Source organism: Haliotis rubra, unplaced genomic scaffold, assembly GCF_003918875.1.
Source record: "Haliotis rubra isolate DU_JTF1 unplaced genomic scaffold, ASM391887v1 Scf51, whole genome shotgun sequence".
NCBI lineage: Eukaryota > Metazoa > Mollusca > Gastropoda > Lepetellida > Haliotidae > Haliotis > Haliotis rubra.
Genome location: NW_025767202.1, coordinates 3,103,085 through 3,122,875, shown reverse-complemented (window position 1 = coordinate 3,122,875; position 19,791 = coordinate 3,103,085). Strand labels below are relative to the sequence as shown.

General features: G+C 43.2%; 1 protein-coding gene across 1 annotated transcript in view; it reads left to right on the top strand.

Annotated features, from left to right (window-relative positions):
• LOC124292171 (cleavage and polyadenylation specificity factor subunit 1-like) overlaps positions 1-8,781 on the top strand; it is a 46,495-nt gene extending 37,714 nt beyond the window's left edge. The window contains 8 exon segments of the mRNA XM_046729224.1: positions 161-244; positions 449-625; positions 806-872; positions 3,939-3,986; positions 5,222-5,380; positions 6,196-6,325; positions 6,759-6,897; positions 8,206-8,781. Coding sequence (XP_046585180.1) covers positions 161-244; positions 449-625; positions 806-872; positions 3,939-3,986; positions 5,222-5,380; positions 6,196-6,325; positions 6,759-6,897; positions 8,206-8,253 — 852 coding nt within the window. The 3' untranslated portion in view covers positions 8,254-8,781.
• Positions 8,782-19,791: the final 11,010 nt, after the last annotated feature.

Sequence of the window (19,791 nt, the reverse complement as noted above, 5' to 3'; positions counted from 1 at the left end):
ACACATTGTGCTCCTTAATATACTTGTTCAGTATACATCATAACATGTTGACAAAAGTTTCAAACTGCTGTTCAAACCAACTCACTCACTTCGGCTTGTATACCTCCTTATGTACAGGTGTACTGGCAGTGTAATGTGTGATGTATTTCTGTGTTGCCAGATCATCTATGAACGAGAACAGAAGGGGCCGGTCACCTGCTTGTCTCATGTCAATGGCTTCCTGTTGTCTGCTATAGGACAGAAGGTACAGTCACCTGAAGCACTAATCTCAGTACAGATGTACTTACACTATATCCTGTGGTTGAATAAGATGAACTGTTGAAACAGTAGGTCAGCCTTGGTTGTTTGGTTGATTGAATGTTGTTGCAGCCTGTTTGCTCATAATATCGATCACTAGATTATGTAGTTCATACTCGTGGATGTTCAGTCTGGCAATGTTTGCTTTCAGTTGTACATGTGGACGCTGAAGGACAACGACCTGATCGGCGTGGCCTTCATCGACACTCACATCTACATCCACTCCCTCTGTGTCATGAAGAATCTCATCCTTGCGGGGGACCTGTTGAAGAGCATCTCACTGTACCGCTTCCAGGAGGATCTCAAAGTGCTGTCTATTGTCAGCAGGGTAAGGTTCCAACTTCTGACCTCCTGAAGAGCATCTCACTTCTCACTTCTATATGCCCTTCAAAGATTTGATATTTGGGATAGGTTGGATAAATACCTCTAGAACACAAGTGTGCCTGTTTCTATGATTGTAGAGAACCTATTCTTATACAAAACATGAACCTTGTGTTGTTGTTGCCAGGACATCAAGCCCCTGGAGGTGTACGCTATAGACTTCATGGTGGACAACAACCAGGTCTGCTTTGCCGGTGAGTATGTCAGAGGTAGCTGTTACAACTGGAGAGTATGTCGTAGGTAGCTGTTACAACTGGAGATTATGTCGTAGGTAGCTGTTACAACTGGAGATTATGTCGTAGGTAGCTGTTACAACTGGAGAGTATGTCGTAGGTAGCTGTTACAACTGGAGAGTATGTCGGAGGTAGCTGTTACAACTGGAGAGTATGTCGTAGGTAGCTGTTACAATTGGAGGGTATGTCGGAGGTAGCTGTTACAACTGGAGAGTATGTCGGGTAGCTGTTACAACTGGAGAGTATGTCGGAGGTAGCTGTTACAACTGGAGAGTATGTCGGAGGTAGCTGTTACAACTGGAGAGTATGTCGTAGGTAGCTGTTACAACTGGAGAGTATGTCGTAGGTAGCTGTTACAATTGGAGGGTATGTCGGAGGTAGCTGTTACAACTGGAGAGTATGTCGGAGGTAGCTGTTACAACTGGAGAGTATGTCGTAGGTAGCTGTTACAATTGGAGGGTATGTCGGAGGTAGCTGTTACAACTGGAGAGTATGTCGGAGGTAGCTGTTACAACTGGAGAGTATGTCGTAGGTAGCTGTTACAACTGGAGAGTATGTCGGAGGTAGCTGTTACAACTGGAGAGTATGTCGTAGGTAGCTGTTACAACTGGAGAGTATGTCGGAGGTAGCTGTTACAACTGGAGATTATGTCGGAGGTAGCTATTACAACTGGAGAGTATGTCGTAGGTAGCTGTTACAACTGGAGAGTATGTCGGAGGTAGCTGTTACAACTGGAGAGTATGTCGTAGGTAGCTGTTACAACTGGAGAGTATGTCGGATGTAGCTGTTACAACTGGAGAGTATGTCGTAGTTAGCTGTTACAACTGGAGAGTATGTCGTAGGTAGCTGTTACAACTGGAGAGTATGTCGGGGGTAGCTGTTACAACTGGAGAGTATATCGTAGGTAGCTGTTACAACTGGAGAGTATGTCGTAGTTAGCTGTTACAACTGGAGAGTATGTCGGAGGTAGCTGTTACAACTGGAGAGTATGTCGGAGGTAGCTGTTACAACTGGAGGGTATGTCGGAGGTAGCTGTTTCAACTGGAGAGTATGTCGGAGGTAGCTGTTACAACTGGAGAGTATGTCGGAGGTAGCTGTTACAACTGGAGAGTATGTCGTAGGTAGCTGTTACAACTGGAGAGTATGTCGGAGGTAGCTGTTACAACTGGAGAGTATGTCGGGGTAGCTGTTACAACTGGAGAGTATGTCGTAGGTAGCTGTTACAACTGGAGAGTATGTCGGAGGTAGCTGTTACAACAGGAGAGTATGTCGTAGGTAGCTGTTACAACTGGAGAGTATGTCGGAGGTAGCTGTTACAACTGGAGAGTATGTCGGGGGTAGCTGTTACAACTGGAGAGTATGTCGTAGGTAGCTGTTACAATTGGAGGGGATGTCGTAGGTAGCTGTTACAACTGGAGAGTATGTCGTAGGTAGCTGTTACAACTGGAGAGTATGTCGGAGAGGCTGTTACAACTGGAGAGTATGTCGGAGGTAACTGTTACAACTGGAGAGTATGTCGTAGGTAGCTGTTACAACTGGAGAGTATGTCGTAGGTAGCTGTTACAACTGGAGAGTATGTCGGATGTAGCTGTTAGAACTGGAGAGTATGTCCTAGGTAGCTGTTACAACTGGAGAGTATGTCAGAGGTAGCTGTTACAACTGGAGAGTATGTCGGGGGTAGCTGTTAGATCTTGAGAGTATGTCGGATGTAGCTGTTACAACTGGAGAGTATGTCGTAGGTAGCTGTTACAACTGGAGAGTATGTCGGAGGTAGCTGTTAGAACTGGAGAGTATGTCGTAGGTAGCTGTTACAACTGGAGGGTATGTCGGAGGTAGCTGTTACAACTGGAGAGTATGTCGGGGGTAGCTGTTAGATCTTGAGAGTATGTCGGATGTAGCTGTTACAACTGGAGAGTATGTCGTAGGTAGCTGTTACAACTGGAGAGTATGTCGGAGGTAGCTGTTAGAACTGGAGAGTATGTCGTAGGTAGCTGTTACAACTGGAGGGTATGTCGGAGGTAGCTGTTACAACTGGAGAGTATGTCGGGGGTAGCTGTTAGATCTTGAGAGTATGTCGGATGTAGCTGTTACAACTGGAGAGTATGTCGTAGGTAGCTGTTACAACTGGAGAGTATGTCAGAGGTAGCTGTTACAACTGGAGAGTATGTCGGGGGTAGCTGTTACAACTGGAGGGTATGTCGGAGGTAGCTGTTACAACTGGAGAGTATGTCGGAGGTAGCTGTTAGAACTGGAGAGTATGTCAGAGGTAGCTGTTACAACTGGAGAGTATGTCGGAGGTAGCTGTTAGATCTGGAGAGTATGTCGGAGGTAGCTGTTACAACTGGAGAGTATGTCGGAGGTAGCTGTTACAACTGGAGAGTATGTCGTGAGGTAGCTGTTACAACTGGAGAGTATGTCGGAGGTAGCTGTTACAACTGGAGAGTATGTCGGAGGTAGCTGTTACAACTGGAGAGTATGTCGGAGGTAGCTGTTACAACTGGAGAGTATGTCGGGGGTAGCTGTTACAACTGGAGAGTATGTCGTAGGTAGCTGTTACAACTGGAGAGTATGTCGTAGGTAGCTGTTACAACTGGAGAGTATGTCGGATGTGGCTGTTACAACTGGAGAGTATGTAGGAGGTAGCTATTACAACTGGAGAGTATGTCGAAGGTAGCTATTACAACTGGAGAGTATGTCGGATGTGGCTGTTACAACTGGAGAGTATTTCGGAGTTAGCTGTTACAACTGATGAGTTGGCAAGCCTAAACTGTTTTGTTGGTGGTTTAAAGGCGAGATGTTCCCATGTGGCTAGTTCCTGCCATTGGATGCTGGTGAGTGGTTCCTCATGTTATATTTCTTGTGAGATGAGATAGTGTCTCGGAGCAGAAAGTCACATGGCCTACATTGCCTACTTCGTCAAATACTGTTTTTTATTATACCAATACACCAATATACCTTACACACCCACTGTTTACAAAACCAGCTGTAAGTGTCATGGTTGCTGACGGCTGGTGTTTTTTGTTTCAGTGTCCGACAGATTCAAGAATATCATTGTGTATTCGTATCAACCAGAAGGTAAGTGTTGCCTGTGACAGAAGCACTGACTATGAGTGAGATGGTTCCAGTTCTTAGCAGCCACTGTGGATCTACTCCAGTGTTTTATTCACCTCACATGTCTGATACGTTTCTTTGGGTATTCAGTATCTAACGCCCTGGCTGTGGGATGTTGTAAGCCAATGAACAGACCTTTGTTTGATATACTGTTTCGAGTGACTTGTATACTACATCTGTCGTGATATTAGCTCACAACATGCATGTCAAAGTTACAACAAAAGAGACATAGTGTAAGCATAGTTCACTGCATGTCTACACCATGCTGGCATTAAGTCTGTCAATAAACATATGGGTACTCAAGTACATCACACAAAGTGTCAAGTTTTTATCCCACCGGCATGTAATGCGGTGGGATATAGTCGTCGCCTCGTCCGTCTGTCCATCCGTCCGTCCGCCCGCCCGTCCGTCCATCCGTCCGTAATCATTTTGTTGCCGGAGCATAACTCAAAGACTGTTCGATATTTTTCAACCAAAATTGGTAGATATGTCAAACATAACCTAAGATGGTGCCTTTTGCTATTTACAGATCATTGTCATTTTTATTTTTCTCGGTTTCCATGGAAACGTTTTTGACTTAGTCTTAAAGAGGAAGGGATGGGTTTCGTTTCCGGAACACAACTGGAAAACTTCTTAATATCTTTCAGCAGAACTTGGCAGATATGTGAGGCAGATGCCAAAGTGGTGCCTTTTGCTATTTGCAGATATTTGTGATTTATTATTTTCTCAGTTTCCATGGAAACAATTTGGACTTAGTCTCAAAGAGGGAGGGTTAGGTTTTGTTTCCGGAGCACAACTGGAAAAGTTCTTAATATCTTTCAGCAAAACTTGGCAGATATGTGAGGCAGATCCTAAAGTGGTGCCTTTTGCTATTTGCATATTTTTGTCATTTATTTTTTTCATGATTTCCATGGAAACGATTTGCACTTAGTCTAAAATCAAGTAACTGTCAGATGATTTGTTCTTTCAAAGATGTTGGGGCCGGGGGGATATGTCATCTTCTGATGACTCTTGTTTAAAATGGTCATGATACTTCATGTGCAAGCAACTCAGACTTGTTTGGTTCATTGTGATCTATTTTATGCAAATTCCCATCAAGATCACAATTCTAGGTGTCCAAATGAGAAGAAAGCTACAACCAGTGATTCTACGTAAGCCGTGTAGTGTCGGTGTGTAATGGTCTTGTGTTCCTGTTCCAGCAAGGGAGAGTCATGGTGGTCAGCGGCTGCTGCGGCGAGCAGACTTCAACGTCGGGTCTCACATCAGCAGCATGTTCCGAGTCCGGTGTCGCCTCACCGACATCGCCAGCGACAAGAAGCTGATGTCGTTGTATGATAAACGGCATATTACTTACTGTGGTGAGGATGACAGTGTTTAGAATATGACAGATGTTTAACTATTTTACAGAGGTGTCTCTGAAAATGCATGTGACTGCAAGCTGATTAGGATTGGGGAAAAAATCAGTCACACATTCAACAGGCTTCTCATTGGAAATACTAAGATTCAGTTCTCCAGATGGGTAGTGTCACCCATTCTTTGTCGTATCTCTTGTTATACTAAGATTCAGTTCTCCAGATGGGTAGTGTCACCCATTCTTTGTCGTATCTCTTGTTATACTAAGATTCAGTTCTCCAGATGGGTAGTGTCACCCATTCTGTGTCGTATCTCTTGTTATACTAAGATTCAGTTCTCCAGATGGGTAGTGTCACCCATTCTTCGTCGTATCTCTTGTTATACTAAGATTCAGTTCTCCAGATGGGTAGTGTCACCCATTCTTTGTCGTATCTCTTGTTATACTAAGATTCAGTTCTCCAGATGGGTAGTGTCACCCATTCTGTGTCGTATCTCTTGTTATACTAAGATTCAGTTCTCCAGATGGGTAGTGTCACCCATTCTTCGATGCATTATCTCTTGTTATACTAAGATTCAGTTCTCCAGATGGGTAGTGTCACCCATTCTTCGTCTTATCTCTTGTTATACTAAGATTCAGTTCTCCAGATGGGTAGTGTCACCCATTCTTTGTGGTATCTCTTGTTATACTAAGATTCAGTTCTCCAGATGGGTAGTGTCACCCATTCTTTGTCGTATCTCTTGTTATATCTCTCTCTGTCAGAGCTTGTTTGATTTTTATTTGAATCCTGCAGTGAGTCGATATTTGACTTGTATCCTGCAGCCAGCCTTGATGGAAGTCTGGGCTATCTGATGCCGATCTCGGAGAAGGTGTACCGCCGACTGCTCATGTTACAGAACGCCATGACAACACACGTGCCACACACGGCGGGATTAAACCCTAAAGCTTACAGGTGAATAATCCTTGTTGTGACTGGTCAATCAGAGATGTCATGTCACATTTACTACACCTGATTGAAACAGCTGATATGTGTAAATGATACTGTTCAGCTCTAAATTAAGTTTTGCACTGCTAATTCTAAAGGTAATCACAGGTTTGCTGTCACAGGTTTTGTATTGTCTGTGTTGACCAGCTGCAGTGTTTATAAACACTACATTTTTTCATTGTGTTGTTGTATAACAGCCTCATGCAAGGAGACACATACTGAAACTGGATCCGTGCTTTGTGTAACAGATGAACACAATGGCTGCCCAGGGTTGAATCCCACCCGGTCAGTACTGGTTTGCCTGCCCAAGGTAGAAAGATCTACAGATGGTTGCTGCAGAAATTAGAGACATTCTTGACCATTTACTTTCTCCTGGTACTACGTTTGTGTTTGTTGACAGGGCAATATTGTTGTCAATCCCTGAGCTGGCCAACCCCAACAAGAACATCCTTGATGGTGAGCTGCTGTGGAAATACCTACATCTCAGCATCCTAGAGAAAAATGAGATCTCCAAGAGGATTGGAACGTCTACTGACCAGGTGAGGTATAAGAATGTCTACTGACCAGGTGAGCTATAGGAATGTGTACCTACCAGGTGAGATATAGGAATGTCTATGGACCAGGCGATCTATACTGATGTCAACTGACCAGGTGAGCTATAGGAATGTCTACTGACCAGGTGAGCTATAGGAATGTCCACTGACCAGGTGAGCTATAGGAATGTCTACTGGCCAGGTGAGCTAAAGGAATGTCTACCGACCAGGTGAGCTATGAGAATGTCCACTTACCAGGTGAGCTTCAGGAATGTCTACTGATCAGGTGAGCTATGGGAATGTCCACTGACAAGGAGAGGTATAGGAATGTCTACTGACCAGGTGAGCTACAGGAATGTCTACTGACCAGGTGAGGTATAGAGATTTCTTCTGACCAGGTGAGCTATGGGAATGTCCACTGACCAGGTGAGGTATAGGGATGTTTGCTGACCAGGTGAGCTATTGGAATGTCCACTGACCAGGTGAGGTATAGGAATGTTGACTGATCAGGTGAGCTTCAGGAATGTCTACTGACCAGGTGAGCTATGGGAATGTCCACTGACAAGGAAAGGTATAGGAGTGTCTACTGACCAGGTGAGCTACAGGAATGTCTACTGACCAGGTGAGGTATAGAGATTTCTTCTGACAAGTTGAGCTATGGGAATGTCCACTGACCAGGTGAGGTATAGGGATGTTTGCTGACCAGGTGAGCTATTGGAATGTCCACTGATCAGGTGAGGTATAGGGATGTTTGCTGAACAGGTGAGCTATGGGAATGTCCACTGACCAGGTGAGGTATAGGAATGTTTACTGACCAGGTGAGTTGTAGGAAACCTACAGAAATGTTTGGTGTAAAGGGTGATAGTAAATGGAGACATAATTACAAAAGATTTTATAAGTAAGTGGGCATTCTTTGAATATATATTTTGTTCTGGAAACTGACATATAAATTAATCTTGTCCAGTGATAAATGCATATAATCACAATATGCAATATTGTTAATTAGATCTGTTACAAATGGGGCTTCTTAAAATATGCAAGAAATGAATGGAACTAAGATTACGTTAAGATCCTGTCTACCACCTTTGACTTAAAAGCCATTAAAGCACAAGAATTTGTTTTTCAGTTATTTTCTGTGCGAAGTGCACGTTTTGGAGTAATTTAAGTTTGTCCCCCCCACTGTGGCAACACATTTATGTAGCATTCTGGCTTCCAGTTCTTGTAAGTGTCATATTGGATAACAAAGACATCAATATTCATGATTGACACACCAAATCCCATCACACACTCCTAATTCAATATTCACCCTTTCAGATAATGGATGACTTAATGGAAATAGACCGAGCAACGGCCCATTTTTAGTTCTATGCCAACGCACAACTGACAGTGTTTGTCTTGGGCCTACTTGACAGGAGTTATCTCCCCTGAGACATCTCTACGTAAAGAGTGTTAATACCACAAGTCCAGTGTTGTATGCAAGCTCTGGTACTCGACCTCAAACCTATGAAGTGAATTCATCTAAGAGAATAATTGAACAGAACTCCAGATCCGATGGACAGTGGCACAGATATGTGTCATATTTGTGTATATCTTGAGACGAGAGGTATGGATAATGGATTAATCGAACTGAACAGCTGTTGCAGGGAGCGAGGGTGAGGTGGTTCTATCCGGGAGAGACCAGTGCTGGGGTGAAGACCCTCCACATATATTGTGCAACATGGATGGTGCTGATATCTCACCAGTTTAAACTGAATGACTTCCAATCAAATTGTGTATAAGTCATTCAGCAGTTACATTTTTGTTTTCATTGTGTAAATAATCATGTGTTTTGATGTCTCTCATTGTACATACATGGTGTATGTAAATACTGAATAAAACACACAAGATCTCCTACTGTCAGGTCTTTGTAGAGATAGACCCATTACTATAAGTTGTAGGTTTGCTTGATTGTCGTTTCACACTACTCCAGCTGAATGATGTTTTGTTGGTTTGTTTGCTGTTTAAGGCCACACTCAGCAATATTCCAGCAATATGGCGGCAGTTTGTAAATAATCAAATCTAGACCAGACAATCCAGTGATTAGCAGCATCAGCATCGATCTGCCAAATAGGATACGATGACATGCATCAACCAAGTCAGCCTAACCACCAGATCCAGATGGTCGCCTCTTATGACAAGCATGGGATACTGAACAAAGCTGAATGAAAGCAGCTAGAGTTTCAGTAAGAGGAACTTGTTATTGAAAAGAGAAACGTCGGAGTATGGTGACACAGTAAACCACCGGAGTTGTTCAGCTTGCATTTTTCTGGGAATCTTTCAAATCCCAAACAGTTATGCATGAGAGGAATTGCGGGAGATTTGTGGACAGCCTTATTAATCTCCACAAAGCTATGGTGAGAATCATAAAGGGGGGCGGTAAAATGTTGGTAACAGAATCTGGCTGTGTGACTCCCACATGTGATTGGGTTTCACACCCAGTGAAGTCGCTGTGCTGGTTTGTAGGACTTCGTAGTACCTGATGTAACTGTCAGTGGCGAGGAGTGCTCTTCACTATACCACCTTCCCTCTTGAAACATACCAGTCATTTGAATGTCCGTTTTGAAATATACTAGTCATATGAACTCTTTGATTGGCATTCTAGAAGTTGGATAGATGAAGAATGAGGACTATTTTTATGGATATACAACTTTTTTATTTTGTATAGTTGACATTTCATGTACCACTTGCTTGACAACGACATTAGAATCTATGTCGAAACGTCACATATACAGAATAAAGAAGTTGTATATCCATAAAAATAGTCCTCATTCTTCAGTCATTTTAATGACCGTGTTGAAATATACAAGTCATTTGTATATAAAGAACAAGTTTCGGGTCACAGGGTCCTCTTATTCATGGCTTTAAAAAGCAGAATTGCTAAGACGATCAACCTTGATTTGTCAATCCATATCCTGGTTAACGTAACTTCTGTTTGTACTGGACCAGTGTGTGACGCAGGCTCTTTAAAATTATATCTATAATCTTGCATCTAATTGTGGAGATGTATCGTGCGTGACATAAATATGTAATCTGAGCATTGATGGATGTCATGCCTGGACTTTTCAACATCTTACCAACGAGGGAGCCTGCGGTTACGTCCCTTACAAGACATGATATCACCAGAACACCAACATACAGCTAGGGTTAGACGACACAACTCAACCAGCACCCGCCCAACATTGGTGGGTACTAGGGTGATGCTTGGTATGCTTGGTCCTGTTTCCCGCCCACATCATCACTACATGGACACGTCAGAGAGGAGATGGGGCTCTTACGTGGACGACGTCACTACGATAGGGCCAATGCAGGACAGATCTTCCCAACTCTCGCAGCATGCCAGATACGGCTACAGTGTCAGTCGCGACACAGTGCTAGCGTGCTTGCGTATATGTCTCGCGGGGACTAGATGCCACAGAGTTGTTTAGGAGATTAAACGTATATTTACCTCTGCAGGATGGAAGCATGTTATGGGTAATATATCCGCGAATGGCCTTTCTATTTCAACATATTCAAGTGGACAACGTCAGTCTGGGATACCCCGCATCTCGACCTATTCAGGCTATCTGTATACATCAGTATCAGACCAGCTAATATCCTGCGAGGCCCTACCTAGGTGAGGTGAAATTGGGTTTAACGTCGTTTTTCTATTTGACGAACATATTCAAGTGGACAAGCTGGTTTTATAGCTAGCCCACTGGGATACCATGCCGCATGAAGCTCGAATACCTATTCACATTATACTGACTCCGAGCCGACATCAGTAATGCAGAGCGCCAGACAGGGACCAATAAGTACCTCTTTTACCGTCTTTTGGTAGACGTTGGGGAGTACCTACCTAGGACCTAGTTTGGTATCAAATGTGTACTTCTGTATGTGTGCAGCGTAGCCAGACCAGTTAGATGTTCTATGCTCATTGTCCACACCTTGTGCCTCGAAGAGAGGAGATCGAAAGACCTTTCACAAGCCACACTGCCAACTGGAATGGTCATGAACACTGTCAGATCAAGTTACCACATGATCTTTGGGATGAGGCAATGGTTCATTATATAACATATGTTCGTTGGGTTCATAGTTCCAAAAATATAGTCGATAGTTTATATAATACTAAGGTTCCCTTCAGGGTAGTCTATATCATTGTCCTGGATTCCTTATTGTATTTATTAATGGTTGTTGTAATCATATGTAATTAGGTGTATCATTCTGGTACCGATCATCTGTCAGAATGGTTGCCCGCAATCTTTGCGTCTTTAATTGAGGTGTGGATTTCAGGGCTGCGGTGAGGGTATATCACTCATTCTCAATAATGGGGTGCACATGCTGTCGCCGCCATGCTTCTCTTAAACTAAAATAGCAATGTTATTTTCAGTGTGGTTGAATAATGGTACCAACCTGCCAATCATACATCATACACAAACAGTCCAATAACCCCCCAAGTATATTTGTTACAGCTAAGGTAATATGTCAGTTTGAAATATTTGTTACTGTCGCCGGTAGCGAAACCTTACCTTGCAGTTTACTTAACGCACCTCGGTATACAAATACCTGGATATTAGTACATTAGGACATTGATATTGGTTAAAAGTTTCATTTTCTGCAAATTGTTAGGCCAATGCATTCTTTTTAGATAAATGAATGTGTTCTAATGCCATGTTGCCAGTTTTGAGGAAATGTCCGTGAGTAATTTTCAGCTTGACATGTACCTGTGTAGAACAAAGCACAATCTCACCCATTCACTTTGAATGAATACAATTTATGTTTACATTAATGGTACTTGTCATTATTTGTGGCTTAGAATATCTCTCTGCATAACATATCTCAATACACAGAAAATATTCCATGCGTAGAAATAAGAGTGAAATGTCCGTTACCATCGCCAAATTATCGAATTGTGCTCTTTTTGATATAGTTTAAGTTACATTTAGAACATGCCGTATGCCAGATGGGAAAAGGAAAAATATCCAAAGCTTGTGTGTGGTTAATGGTAACTTAATGCTTGATTTGCAAGAGTCTGTAAAACTCGGGATTATCCTGAGAGGCTACTGTGTCCTACTGTGAGTTCTGAGATACGACATAAAAAGACTTCAGACTATAGAAAGCATAGAAAACAGACATGATGTCACGAACGTCTTTGCCAGACAAGACAATGCCAAGGCTGCTGTGATTGGATGGATCAGTGCCTAACGTCTTATATCATTGATCTAGAGATCGGATGTAACAACGTACAAACCACCGGAAGTGACAACACAGATGTCATTGATACAGGAAATTGGGTCAAATTAATGCGTAAATATCACCCACAGGAAACAGAAGTGACAATCAGTGGAAAATATCATATTTATACGAAGAGAATATAATGCCATGTATTTCCTTTTGCCACCATATATATCATTTTTCTTCACCGCTATCAATTGTCAATTGGGAATTCGAGATGCCAGATTAAGCTGGCTCTTATGGTGAATACAGACTATAGTGTCATAGAAGTGGGGTATTCAAATGGATTATCAAACATTGACAAACAATACTTATCACTGTGTCTACTTCCAACAACACTTTCCATATCACATCAGGAAAATATTGCATCTACCTCCCCCAATCCATCTGATTGACAAAAGTGACGCTTTACCACCTGGCGCAGGTACCGATGGATAGGGTTTACTTTCAAGCTACTAATAACTAGTGTTTGATTTCTAATGTTGCTGACTGTATTAAGTACATTTGAATGAAGATAACAACAATATGGTAATGCTGGGATATTGCTGAAATCCCGAGAATGGCACACAACCCATCACACGTATGTGGTTTCTGTTCAAATGGGGCTCCCTGGTAACAACAAATACAATATTTTGGTGTGACGCGACCGGGCAGCTAACCATCTAGCTTCCGCAGACTGACTGACTGAGATTAGTTTTACGCCGCTTTTAGCAATATTCCAGCAATATCACGGCGGGGGACACCAGAAATGGGCTTAACACATTGTGCCCATGTGGGGAATCGAACCCGGGCCTTCGGCGTGACGAGCCAACGCTTTAACCACTAGGCTACCCCACCGCCCCACTTCCGCAGACGCAGACGCCCTATACACTAGGTACTGGAGAAGGTCTGCAGTGACCACATGGGCTTGTAACGCTAAAAACTGCCATCAAGGTATATACTGTCACTGACTGGGTCTTAGTACTAGTAAGGGTCTTAGTACTAGTAAGGATCTTTTATATAGTACTAAGACCCCGTCAGTGACAGTATATACCTTGATGGCAGTTTTTAGCGTTACAAGCCCCTGTGGCAGTGACTACACTGACTACTGGTAGTGTGAAGATTGTCCAAACTGAGGTTCAGATGACCACGGTGTCTGGACTAGGTCCACACTGTTTGTCATACGAACAGCAAGACAGAAGGGTTTTAGAAGTATGACGACTAAATTTGTGTGATAGATGTTATATTTGGGATTACACTTTCTCGGTAAATCTGTCACCGCGTTCTTATTGTGGGAGTGTTTGTTCATGATGTTCACCACTGGTTTGTCTTTGATGTCAGCAAGCCGATTTGAAATAGCTGCAGAGTAAAACTCGTTTACTCATTCACTCACTCAACCACTCGCCCACTCACCATTGTTATCACCGTGTTCCGCTTACTAAGCCTGAAACTGTCACTCTGCATTTGCACCGGTCAACTGGTCACAACTCCCATATTTCTTACTTCGACCTCAAACGGTTTTATTGCCTCTTTACCAACAATGCACTTCGTCATGACAGCTTTTGTCTGTCAAGAAAAGTACACCCGTCCCTACTTTAGTCCTGAAGGAGCATCGATCCAGCATCCCATCCTCGCGACACCAATGTCACCGGAGAAGGATACAGATGAGTAGGAATCAGTTTACTGAGAGAATGCCACAACTGATTTCCTTCACTGCGGATATCCTTCATTAAGCTGCCCAAGTGGGCTAGAGGAGCCTAGTAATAAGCTGCACGAGACTGTTGGAGACTGATGTCGCCCCATGTGGTGGTAGGTGGTTATGCTGACGTCACTGGTGGTGCCAATGTCAGGACATGTACACAGGAATTGTCTCCATAATCCGTGATTCTGTAGCTCCCTAATCTACTTGGTCAGTCCACTTGATCCCGCCAGTGATGTGTCTTTTATTGATTGGTGTAATCAACCTGTAATTTCCCTTGTATATAATTGAATATTGGACAGGATCAGACATAGATCGTTGAATCCCGGGTACGTAAGAATACACAGAATATGTTTGTATCTGATGCAACAAGTAAATACCACATTTACTCCACCCAAAGTGGATAAAGGATATTATAGCACATCTATTGGGATTCTTGGAGGCACTCTACGGAACTGATGATTTCATTGTCACAGTGTCTTGTTGAAGAGAGCGGCATAAACACACCCCCACACCCCACACAGTTTAGCCTAGTCTGTCTCACAGTCCCTGAACCATATTAATTTCCCTACTGCCAAGCCCTCTCTGCAGTGCTAAAGCCCTAAATAAAGCAAGTCTAGATTTCCTCAGGTTCTGAATCTCTGGTCTCCATAGGGCTCCTTTTCAATATAAATGGGCTTGTTTGTTACTATCAAAATTATATATATTCAGAGACTAAGCCTTAGTCTAAGTTTAGCCATGCCCAGCTTGGAACAAACATGGCTATTTATGTTTATATCACCAAGTAAGTACTATTACAAGTTGAAACTAGATAGTTAACCGGGAATCAGTCGGCAAGAGAACAAGGTGGGAAAAGCAGCAACCAGCAAAGCGATGTAAGATAATTAACAACTGATTCTGGTGAGAACTGGTCTTCATCAGCCCACGCTTGTCGTAAGAGGTGGCTCACAGGGTCGGGTGGTCGCTAACTTGGTTGACACATTTCATCGTATTTGCTTATGTCAATCACTGGATTGTTTGGGTGCCATTATACAAAACGATATGCTACGGTGATCGTAACTCCCATATCATAACATAGCTGGCGTGGCGCTAAGGTTGCTTTGTACAACGGCACCCTGATCCAAACTCGAGTATTTACGTCAGCATTATTAATATTCATTTGGATACACACACATAGAATTAATGATGGGGGAAAAGTTTAGACAGAAGAATAACCTGTAGGATACAGTTTCATAATACAAAAGCGGTAGATCAACCTGATAGAGCGTTAAAATGATTTATAATCATAGAACTACATCAGTCTAATCCATATGAGAGCCCTTCTATTTTCTGCATCATATTTTCAGGATGACGAGACAAAATCTAAAACTGCGCGCTTCACGGACCCATAGATGTTACTGGGACCCAAACTAACTAAAGAACGGGTATCATCAACTTCAAGTACAGCATTTCTGAGATGTTGTCTTGTGTTGTTATACGCATGACATTTATAATTAGATAGTTCAATATTCAGGCATCTCGAATGACAATATTTATCAATGATATTCCTGTTGGCATTTAGCCTACAATATCCGGATGACCTCATCGCGCCTTTTACCACGACCGATTTTATGAACAGACTTTTAAGGTTTGTACATATGTTGGCCGGAACTGCCAACATCCCACAACTGTTGCCAACTCCTTGAAATAGATCTCAATAACACAATTTCAAAATCTTTTAAGGTTGGTCGAAATTCTACTAAATCTACTGCAGGATATCTTAATCCGAATTTGGCCAAATGATCTGCTCTCTCCTACCCATGTTCTAGAATCTAACAATACCGCATGTAATGCACTTCCTGTATATAAATGTATCCAACTTAAATATCTCATGAACAAAGTCATCTCGGGATTCATCCGCACCAGCTTCTATAGCTTTAATTGCTGTCATGGAATCTGTAAATATATAATTACTTCATGGTCATGTTCGTATGTTGATCTACCCATCTCAGGGCTTGTAAATGCAAAAACGTAAAGATAATTAGGGAATCGGAATACCTTAGTGATCAAGATGTAATGTTAGATGAGTAAATCTAGTAAAGGTTGAAATATAGTACCTCGCTGTTCCTCACTGACTATCCACATATTCTGTGTATTACACAAGGAATATTGCTGAACAATACTTAACACTGCTACATAACATTGTACACTTTCCAACACACTCTGTCCATCCATAGGTGGCCTATAACTAGACATACATCCGGTAGGGGTTCTAGTTAGACCAAGGTTTCAGTAGCCTGTGCTGGTGGTGAGAGAAGTCCAACTGGAGGCGTTCAGGCTCGGTCACGTGACTGATAGCGTGTATCGTATCCCAGCCGCGTGGATCGATGCTGACAATATTGATCACTGGATTGTATGACCCTGGTCATGTAGCCGGACTATTGCCGAATGTACATTAGAGACAAACAAACATTGACTGCCATGGGGTTTCTGTGAAGTTCTCCTGTACAAAGGATGTGAAGCACTGCCATTTGATCGTGTCATCATGTTCCGACGGTTTGCACGGCCAACACCCGATTATTTACACCAAACCTGAATTTTCCTTGCGGCTGCAAACAACATGCGCATGAAAAGTAACGGCATGTCTGTGTGCCAGCAATGTATTCAGCCCAATTTAACAATACGGGATTCTCCTCGAGTCATCAGCAAGTGCAGCACAAATTGAAGGAGATTTTTCCAAAATGGTAATGAATATATGCACGTTTTAAACCACTTTTACCCAAACAGAGATTATTGAAACAGCAGATAAACATTGGGGGCGTAGCTCTTTGAAATCAGAGTGAAATTTTAACGAGAAAGAAATCCTGCACTTAAGGACCAAATAAAATCAGCCGCATCGATATATTCAGAGCTTTCTAAACAGGGACGAGGCAGGAACAAATCCCAGTAACAAGATCCAATATGTATTTTATGTTCTTAAAGAAACAGCGGCAAATCAGCTTTATTTCTATTAACTGCCTGAACATGCTTAGATAAGGCTGTGTTTACCTTGGCAATATCTCTGGAAGTAATGTTATTTCAGACCCATTGCTTGAGGAAATCCATTTAGGCTTGTCACTTTCCCATTACGCCCGACCACCATCTTCAAGCATGGCGGATATCTGGTCTTCTGGTTAAGTGTCCACAGATATGGACAATGTACTCTCTGATATCATATACATTACTTCATTGCTATCATAGGACCTTTGGAGCTAAGTTTTTTCCTGTATTTTCCGGTTGGAAGAAAATGGATTTTATTTAATCAAATATTTCCTGAGGCTGATGCTTGTGTGTAATCTGGTTCCGTCAGTATCAGATGAATGTCAGATGTGAAGCTTGGAAGAGTCAGTAAAACCGTTGACAGAATCATTTCACACGACGACGTACAGACAAACTTGTGGAATAGGTTTACCTCTTCAGTCAGGTGCTCGCTGTTTCTTCACCTTCACATATTGTGATATTGAGCGTTCGTCCGTTGTCCTATGTACGTCTGAGACCACAGACCATATCGTCGTCACATTCTGTCGATCTATGACGTCACCAATTGCAAAGTTGATACGTATTATTATTTATATTCACACATAGGATCCGAGCACCAGGTAGTGTATGGGGAATTTGAAGCACCACATTTACCGTCTATTTTTTGTTGTTTTGTGTACACCTACATTGTATTAGACATTAGCATAACATTTCTTCACTTACTCATTTGCAAACCCGTTTAAACCGTTAACTCTCGAGCTGATAAACACCACTTGTTATCGTGTAATCGCATTGAAATGCAATCTGATTTGAATACACTTGAAGAACTGTCGCCTTTCCCCGAGACAGTCAGATGTAGTGCACCATGTACATGAGGCCGGTGATGGAGTACGTCTTTCTTCTCACACCTAACATCGTATTTTTCACCCGTTTTCACACATTTCATCAGGTGGGCTGACGAGGAAGCACATCGCTCTGTTCACACATGAACCCATGCAGGACATCCAACCCAGATCCTGGTGTGACGAGTGAGTGCAAAGTCCTCCAGGGTACCCTGCCGACCGCCATCACACAGGAGGAAACCCGACTGGCCTGTGTCACGTTTCTGTTGACGTACAAGAACCGAGCAGTCATGTAGAGACGCGGATGTGTTTTATTGTTGATAAAATCAGACATGAGAGGTATTTGTTTGACAAATGAGTAAATACAGACACAATCGAAGTAGGACTAAGTACTCATTTCTTTCCCGAAATTACAGTATCCTAGACAATATGTTCCATGTTAGGAGACATAGAATAGTTGGCTTTAACGTCGCGTCCAAAATTGTTGCACTTAATTGCCACGTACGTGTATGGGTGTGTGTTTGCCTGCGTGCATGCGTGTGCATGTGCGTGTACAGGTGCGTGAGAGTACGGGGTTGTTTGTTCATGTTTGTACTTGTCCTACCTAATGTCGGTATGTAATGCTATCGTACTGAGATAGCAGTAGCAACACGAGGGGATCAGCCCCTACTTTGTCCGCTTAATGTCGAGTATTAGACAGAGTACCAACAAATACCATCCTTAACGTCATTTTATACGATCTCGGGATCGAATCACCGCTTTCTGGACGTACTTATAGTTTATGAACTAGCAGTGTGTTTAGGCAAATGAATCTTTTATTAAGGGTTTCCTCTCGCGAGGTAGTAAAGGACGTGAGAATATATTGACGTTATTATTAGAAATGTTAATTTATTATATGAAAGGGGCCTAGCATACAATCCTCCATAATAAAAACAAACACGATCCATTAGTGAACTATAGCTTAAGCAATGGGAACATTGTCTTCAAATTCCTGGACTCATATTACAATGAGGAATCAAATTCCATTCCTGCTGACATCTGTCAGAGCCTGGAACACGACTAACGCAGCAGGTCAGTCGGAATCAGGTCCAGTAAGTGTCCTGAATATCTCACTGGCAGTGGTGACCCCTGACCGTTCCATGGACCCTGTGTGATCTGAAACTCTCGTTCATGGGAAGACTGTCATGAGTAATGGCACTCGCCAAAGGTCTAACAGATTATTACTACGCCGCTTTTAGCAATATTCCAACAATGTCAGTACAGGGCCCGACAGACTTCACAAATTGTCGTCGCTGAAGGGCTCGACAGACTTCACAAATTGTCGTCGCTGAAGGGCTCGACAGACTTCACAAATTGTCGTCGCTGAAGGGCTCGACAGACTTCAAACAGTGTCGTACCTGTGGGGCACGACAGATTTCACTCACTGTCGTCGATGTAGGACCCGACAGACTTCACAAAGTGTCGTCGCTGCAGGTCCGACAGACTTCAAACAGTGTCGTCATCGCTGCAGGCCCGACAGACTTCAACACAGTGTCGTGGCTGCAGGTCGCCGGGTGTCCGACAGACTTCACACAGTGTCGTCATCGCTGCAGGTCCGACCGAGACTTTACAAAGTCGTGCAGGGCATCACAAAGTGTCATCGCTGCACCCGACAGACTTCACAAAGTGTCATCGCTGCAGGTCCGACAGACTTCAAACAGTGTCGTCGCTGTAGGACCCGACAGACTTCACAAAGTGTCATCGCTGCAGGTCCGACAGACTTCACAAAGTGTCGTCGCTGCAGGTCCCGACAGACTTCACACAGTGTCGTCGCTGTAGGACCCGACAGACTTCACACAGTGTCATCGCTGTAGGCCCGACAGACTTCAAAAGTGTCATCGCTGCAGGTCCGACAGACTTCACACAGTGTCATCGCTGCAGGTCCGACAGACTTCACAAAGTGTCATCGCTGCAGGTCCGACAGACTTCACACAGACTTCACACAGTGTCATCGCTGCAGGTCCGACAGACTTCACACAGTGTCGTCGCTGCAGGATCCGACCCGCTGCCACAGACTTCACAAAGTGTCATCGCTGCAGGTCCGACAGACTTCACAAAGTGTCATCGCTGCAGGTCCGACAGACTTCACAAAGT